Raw genomic sequence first — 7,500 nt, 5'->3', positions numbered from 1 at the left:
TTTTTTGTAAAATATCTTGCTTACCTGCCTGTCCTAGGATTTTCAAACATCTGAAAAATGGTATAATTGCCCATTTTAAACAGATTTTTACCTTAAAAAGGTCACCTAGCATTTTCGGGAGCCTTTTTTCTGCGGGCGGAAATTTTCGAAAAGGTAAGTTTTGATCCCTATAATTTTCGGATCACTAGTCTTTCAGCTAGGAAATCCGAACAGACAGAAAATTTTTAGGGGATAAAAATATGCCTATAGCTAATTAAATACTAAAATACGTTTGGCAATGCGATGTGTAAGTGGTTTCGAACTATATTCCCGTTGGGTGCCCCTGAACAATGACCTGCATCGAGTGACCTGTGGAATGTGACCTGTGTCTTAAACCAGCCGCGAAGTCGAAGTTCGTGCTTGCATAACCGGCTGTAACTTATCCAATGCTATTCTATCAACAAGACATTTGAAAGTTTCAATAATCAATGAGGTGCCCTTTCCGAAGAAAAAGGAAATGAAGACTTTCGCTTGAGTAGTTTTAAACCGAAAAGCGTGTGATATTTGCAATGTGGTGATTCCATCACGAGCTCTGAGTCCGAAGTACTAGCTCATAATGCAGCCCTAGCTTAAAAATGATATGAACCATCAGTTTTTGTTAGTTAGTGACCTAGAGGACATGGAATCAACTTCATATATGAAGCAACTTTGTTCCCCCGTTCTAACTCATTGGGTGACGCAAAGTTACGGACCGCGGCCATTATTTATGTAGAGGAAGGGTGGGGATACGTTGGAATTAAAGATCAAAATTTCTGTAAGCCCACCCCACTTTACAGGCCATGTAAGTAGAAAGTAGCCCCCTTCTTTTTTTCAATATTTACAAGAGGACTCCCCCTCACCTCATATATACATGAATTGTATTAAAATGCATGTAACATATAATATTAGTTACTTTTCATAACAATGGAACTATCCTGGCTGTATCACAAAATCTGTATATTGTTGCATACACCAGTGTCCAGTTTTTCGTCCACTTCTTGTTGTCTGTGGTCTCCTCCGTTTGTGGGGAGGAGTAATGTGTGATGACACTACTAAAAATGGCTGTGGGAGAGATGTTGTCTGTTGAACAGGTGACTCTGCGCCATCTAGTTCTACCCACCTTTGTCAATGGATCCTTCTTAAAATATACCTCAAACTGCTGACTCCCTTAAATCTTTTTGTTTTTTTTAAGTTCAAACCCCCTCAAGCCAATCTGAAATAGCCTTGATCCCCCCCCCCCTTCTTTTTTCCCTCCCTTCTCCACATAATTAATGATTGGTCCCTTAGGTTAATACAGGTTAGGTTAATACGACTTACACACGAGTAAATATGGTAACATTACTTTTCCCTAGATCCAACCCTCTGAGGTCCAATTGGTCAGTTTTGCATGTGAGTACTAGTCGTGGACCGTGAAATCCAAAACAGCCTTTGGATAAAAACTAAAGCTCAAAATTTTGCCACTCAGGTGTTAAGCAAACACACTTTCAAAATCTGAAGAAAAAACAAGGAGAGGATTTTTTTATCATATGATAGTAGCACTTACAATTTGGGGACCCAAAGTGTTGATGCTGACCTCTCCTCATCAGGGGTGATCCTAATTAAGCTATAGCAAGAGTGTCATGTGGGTCATTTTTGAAAAATCACAGTGTCAGCCTGTGATTGTTAAATAGGTTTCAAAAAGTCATTAATAATACATAAGCCTCATAGCCTATCAAGACATCGATAAAGCTTCACTTGCATGAACTTTAAACCCAAGAAAAAAGCTCCTCAATAGAATTCTTTATATAAGGAATTGTAATGAGGCCTGTCTTGTTTTTCTTGTATTCTTATATACTGTATCTTCCCCTCACATTTTGGACTTTTGTTCAGACTCCCAAGGGACATGCTTTTTGACAGGGGCACCCAACGAATCTGTTCCTCACATTATCTGTTCCCCAGTGGAATCTTGCTGGCTGGCAAAAATACAGGTGTCTCGATGAGCTGGCTGGGAAATTTTGTTATTGATAGAGGTTTTGCCTGGGAATGCCTGACTTTTCCTAGCATTTCAACCCGAGCTGGCTGTAGAAACTCTGAAGACTGAGGACGACTAAAAAAAAAAAAAAAAAAAAAAAAAGAACCGACGGCTGGTCAGAGTGATTGCACTGGCGGAAAAACCTGTTTTGTCCCGGTTTTGTCGCTTTTGTTCGGTCGTTTCGGATCGAGGGATTTGAAAGCGCGCGGAATTCCTGGCTGGGAAATAAATTTGATCAGCTGGCTGGGAAACCAACCAGTTTTATCTAGCTGGCTGGGAAATTTCTTATGTGTCTCGCTGGGAAAAAGGAACAGATAATGTTTTCCCAGCAACACTGAAAAACACCTGAAAATGCCTTAAAAACTCTTTATTTTCATTAACTGGGGTATAATAATACATTTTACAACAAATTGGTCGTTGGGTGCCCCTGTTTTGATGCTGTTCAAAAAACTGATAACATTTGTTTTTTCAGGTTTAAAATCACTCAGCTATGCTTCATGTTTTTAAACCCGATAAAACACTGCTGCTTGTTTTTTTTTTTTTAACAGTACCTATTTGGATCTGTGATCTACAAAGGGGGATGTTGAAAACACTGACCCCTAGTCCATGGACTACCCCAGTGGACTACCCAAATGGACTACCCTAAAATAGACTAACTCTAAAAAGTGCTGTTTCGATTGAGCACTATTGAAAAAACTGAATTGATTATACTCTTACATTGCATTTAACTTCTTTATAATTTTCATCTGCATGGCCACATTCCACTGTCGGCCGACTGTTGGCCGACCGTCGGCCAAAACTGTGGCCTCATTCATAACACAAACTGTCGGCCGGCAGTTGGGCACCGGTCGGCCGACTGTCGGCCAACTGTCGGCCGACAGTTGGCCGACTGTCGGCTAACAGTTGGCCAACAGTCGGCCGACAGTTGGGCAACAGTCGGCCGACTGTCGGCCGACAGTTGACCGACAGTCGGCCGACAGGTTTTTCGGGGAGCTCTTCTTCACAATTACCAAATTCAGGAACTGCACTGGTCTCACTTCCCAAAAAGCCTAAGTTCTGAGCACAGATGCAGAAAGCTGATTTTGAACAAATGCATTGGAGGGTATGTTTATTTATTGATTGCTCATTTTATCAAGATCTTGTTAGTTTGTCAATAGTTCATTAGCAGGGGCCATGTTACCATCTGTGGCACAGGCTAGCTACAGCAATTATAGAATTCAAAGTACAATAGACATTTTCATCACTACATGATATGGAAATATCATAGAGCCATAAAGTTGCGGAGCATCAGCCAGTGATGCTACCATGTAAATTGTAGTGACACACAAGAAATGACAACTTCCAGACTACTGTAACTTTCACTACCCACTCCAGTAAATTATGGGATTGTGACATAGATTGAAGTAACTATGATTTGCATTTTTATTTCTACCTCTAAGGTCACCGGAGGAAACCGTGGGATTGGTTATGCAGTTGTTAAAAGATTGAGCAAAGAGTTTAATGGAGTTGTCATTTTCACAGGTAATTCAGATATGTCCAGAAATGCGCCTTGGTCTTCTCTCCAACTTCAACTGCACATGTGTCTGGGAAGATAGAACAGACAATGATCACAAAGTGTCCCCCAAAATCAGCATGACTATTCCAGGGGTAGGGGGTGAAGGGTACAATAGCTCAAATAATGCAAACCTTTACAAAAATGCTAACCTTAGGCCTAAACATTATCTAAAGAGTAGTGTTTACTAAGGCCTATTAATTAGTTTAGCATTTTTGGGTTGTTTCAGCTATTGTACCCTTCACCCCCACCCCCCACCCCCTACCCTTTACCCCTACCCACATCCCCAGAATAGTCACGCCACCTAAACTCCAGTCTTCAAGTGAAGATAAACAGGTGTACTTACCCCCTCCAAAAAATGAATCTGACTCTTACACTCACTGATTGTTGAAAAGGGTTCATTGCCAAAGCATTAGAGGGCAGGTACAAAACACAGGTCTCAGGTCACAGGTCCAGGTGCCCGTTTCTCGAAAGTCTCGAAAACTTTTCGGGCCCGAAAAGCCATTTGTGAAACTACCAACCGCTTGCTTTTGAAAGCCGATCTTTTAACATGTTTTCGAGGTAACAAAAAGGAAAATGACTGTGAAGTTTGACGACTTAAATGCTCTCCGTTCTTGAGATACAAAGGGAATGGCTTCATCCGAAAATGGCCCGTAAAGTTTCGGTACTTTCGAGAAACGGGCCCCAGGTCACACAGGTCATTGTTTTACCAATACAGAAATTAACATCCCTAACCGTTTTAATACAAATGCTTACATTAGGCCTAATTAGGCCTAAGGTAAGCTTATAATAGCCATTTAGGATACTTTCTGTATTGGTGAAACAATGATGTGTGACCTGAGACCAGTGACCTGAGACCTGTGTTTTGTACCTGCCGATGCTTAGACTGAAAGGGACACTTCATGTTGGATATCAAAATTGGACTAGGAGCAGAAGCTGCAGCTTAACTTTTTCTTTCATTCATAACAGCTTGATTCTTCATTTGAGAAACACAGGTTGTTCTTTGAGAAACAAAAAAAATTTTTGGAAGAAATCCTGTTATGTTTGTCTTTATTTTCAAGCAAATAATATGGTTGAGAGAAATTGCATGGAGAGAAATTGTTGAGAAAGGTTACAATACTCAGAGAGAAATTAAATTTTGTCCACCCAACAGACTACACCATTAGACCTACACAATGTGTAAATTATTGTTTTCATTCAATAATAATTGAACTTCAGGTAACAATAAAATTATTGCAGACGTTGTCTCCATAAACAGGTTTTATTGAGGTCTCTTCCTGCATGATGTATCTTCTCTTTAGATATCGACGGCAGCATTATTTTGTCTGTCTTAGTTAAAGGAGAACATTGGCACAACAAAAGAGGAAAAAAGTTGACAATGTTTCCGCCCTTGGAAGGCCTTAGTTATCCTGAAGAATGGTATTAGGTGCACAAAATGACACATTTGGTATTAATGATAAGGTGTTCACTTAATTTTTAATTAGTGCGGGATGCAAACAATGGTACCAAAGTCTGTGAAGAGCTTAAGCAAAGAACTGAGTGCAACAAACATCCAGTTCCATCCACTTGACATTACCTCAAAAGAGAGTGTTTGGAAGCTTCGAGATCATGTGCGTGATAAATTTGGTGGTCTGGACATTTTGATCAACAATGCTGCTGTGCTTCTCGAGGTTAGAGAGGCTTGAGTGGTGTTGAATGGTCAAGGTTAGGGTGCCTTCCCAACGTTGCTCATCAAGAAAGGATAAACAGCTAGCTGCTTGCATTTACCCTAAGCTAAATTAAAAATTAATGATGCAAACCTTTGCCGTTACCTCATTGTTATAGAAATAAGTGAGGGACACTTTGTGCTGGACGTCAAAACTTTGCCTCATGTGAATCGATAACATTATTGTGCATCAACCGTAGCTGCACAAAAAGCTCAGCTGTGAAAATGTAAAATGTAAATGAACAAAAATGCCATGATTATAGGAGGAATGTGTTTCTAATATTTTGTAAAAATTAAAATTATGTCTGTTTGATTTGCTTGTCTTTATTATCTTAGTCACTTAAATGGATGATCCCCATGTTGGACCAGTAGCCATACTTCAAGGATGCGTATTTAAGTAAAAGAACAAGGAGCAGTAGGGGTGGCAATTAAAGGATACCTCCAAAATCTTTTCCTTCGATCTCGAAATCTCGACAGTCTTTAATTTGCAAAGAGTCTCAAAGTCTCATTTATATTGCATTTATTAATTCACATTTTATTTTGCATGTTTTGGTCTCAGTCTTGGATTAGGAAACAAGGGTTTTGGCATCTCAGCGAGTCTCTGATATTACCATTCATCACCCCAGTAGCAGTAACTCTTTTTGTAGTGTACATGGCAGAAGGCATGTTCACTGTAACATATATTTTAGCATGTATTTAATATAATGTCCAATAAAGATGCTCAATTTGCTTCACCAGCAAAAAGAAATCCCAGCTGGTATAGAAAGGGAAGAAACAACAATTAAGACAAACTACTTTGGAACGCTGGAGATGTGCAACAGTTTCTTTCCACTTCTGCAACCTCATGCAAGGTACGTTATTTACATAGAATCTCATTTATTCATTAATTATAATATTATTAAATTATTAATATTGTTATTTATCAACTCTAGTTACCCATTGACACCTGAAAACCGTCCTGGACTGCCCCCGTTGACCAGTAAAATTGTCTGGCGTTTGACAGAGTAAAATCTATTCAATGGGGACATTCACTTCCAGCGGGGAACAAAAATAATTAATCATGCTAGTAAGGAGACTGAGGATAGCAGAACTGTGACTCAAAACAAGAATGAAATTTTCCCAGGGCCCAAATTTTCCTTTTTTTTGTCACATTCAGAAGTTGCTGATTGAAACTGCTTCTGAAAATTATGTTGCAATTGGTTGCAATAATGAAATAAGACAAAATAATAAAAATTTCTGCATTCTTGTTTTGATGTCATGTCATTCTGCTATACCCATGCGCATTCTCCTTATACTTAGCGCAGTTTTGTACCACACCAGAATTATTGAAACTTCTAAGTTTTAAAAGGCTAAAAGACACGGAAGGAAAATTGGTATGGAATTTTTCTAATTTTTCCATCTCAGAGAACCATGATCTTTCGATTGGGGGAGTTTGCCAAACACTGAGACATGTAGAATTCAATGTAGATGTTGTCTCTTGATGGCTCTAATTGAGTTGGAAATTAAGACGAATGAGGCAGTTCACAGCATGTAAAAATATTGTTGTTTTGTTCCGAGAAAGGAACATTGAAACCCTACTGTTTTAACATTTCATGCCTCTGGTCAGTTTTTAATGTCAACTTTAATTTGTCTTTTGTCTTACTGTATGATTATTGTCTCAATAGGGTGGTAAATGTGTCCTCCCAGAAGGCAAGCTTAAGCAGTGTTTCTCCTTCATTGCAGAAACAGTTTACCTCGACAGCATCAACAATCCCAGAAATTACATTCCTTATTGAAAAATACCTTGGGTAATGTCAAATATTTTGTCCTCAAAAATAGATGATGTATTTGCAAATTATAATTTTATTCCAGGCATTAAAATCTGGAAAATTCACTTGTCCTTATTTTTTGACGTTAAACTAAATTAAGTTTACTTGATTTATGTCCTTTCAGTTAATTAGTACTGGTATTATTCCATTTTTAATTTGACTATGCCTGGTATATATATTTTAATTTTATCAGTGACTTTAGAGATGAAAAGATGGCTGCATGAATGAGAATGGCCTAATGATTCACATCTTCCTCCAGGTGTGTCCAATGTCAATTTTTTATTTCCCCTGTGTAAAATATAACTCAGGAGCCATTCTCAGGTAGCTTGTTATGGTCATTGTTAGCAGTGGTCAAACCATTATCATCGTCAACATAATTCATCACTTACCATCGCCACTGCCTTTA

General features: G+C 38.8%; 2 protein-coding genes and 1 long non-coding RNA gene across 15 annotated transcripts in view; 2 read left to right on the top strand and 1 right to left on the bottom strand.

Moving 5' to 3' along the window:
* The window catches only part of LOC138039827 (carbonyl reductase [NADPH] 1-like), a 172,303-nt gene that overhangs the window by 122,602 nt on the left and 42,201 nt on the right, over nt 1-7,500 (top strand). The gene's annotated exons all lie outside the window — the stretch shown is intronic.
* LOC138039990 (uncharacterized) overlaps nt 3,428-7,500 on the bottom strand; it is an 8,549-nt gene continuing 4,476 nt past the window's right edge. For both annotated transcript variants that reach the window (XR_011130673.1, XR_011130672.1), the window contains 4 exons: nt 7,484-7,500; nt 6,223-6,275; nt 5,393-5,503; nt 3,428-3,612 (listed from right to left, as the gene is read on the bottom strand). The exon at nt 7,484-7,500 is cut by the window's right edge and continues 63 nt beyond it. This is a non-coding gene — a long non-coding RNA (uncharacterized lncRNA). The remainder of the gene's footprint in view (nt 3,613-5,392; nt 5,504-6,222; nt 6,276-7,483) is intronic.
* On the top strand, nt 3,466-7,473 carry LOC138039904 (carbonyl reductase [NADPH] 1-like). Its single transcript, XM_068885737.1, has 4 exons — nt 3,466-3,550; nt 6,025-6,137; nt 6,951-7,073; nt 7,288-7,473. The coding sequence occupies exons 1-4, from the start codon at nt 3,530-3,532 to the stop codon at nt 7,316-7,318; spliced, it is 288 nt and encodes a 95-aa protein (XP_068741838.1). The 5' UTR covers nt 3,466-3,529; the 3' UTR covers nt 7,319-7,473.

Source organism: Montipora capricornis, chromosome 1, assembly GCF_036669925.1.
Source record: "Montipora capricornis isolate CH-2021 chromosome 1, ASM3666992v2, whole genome shotgun sequence".
NCBI lineage: Eukaryota > Metazoa > Cnidaria > Anthozoa > Scleractinia > Acroporidae > Montipora > Montipora capricornis.
The sequence above is the reverse complement of the archived record's forward strand: the minus strand, read 5'-3'. Positions and strand labels throughout refer to the sequence as shown.

Bases quoted from the DNA above. Each gene is read 5' to 3' on its own strand.
- LOC138039904 (XM_068885737.1), top strand. From the start codon at position 3,530: ATGGAGTTGTCATTTTCACAG. The intron at 3,551-6,024 runs GTAATTCAGATA...TTGCTTCACCAG, and splicing joins TGGAGTTGTCATTTTCACAG to CAAAAAGAAATCCCAGCTGG. The intron at 7,074-7,287 runs GTAATGTCAAAT...TAATTTTATCAG, and splicing joins CTTATTGAAAAATACCTTGG to TGACTTTAGAGATGAAAAGA.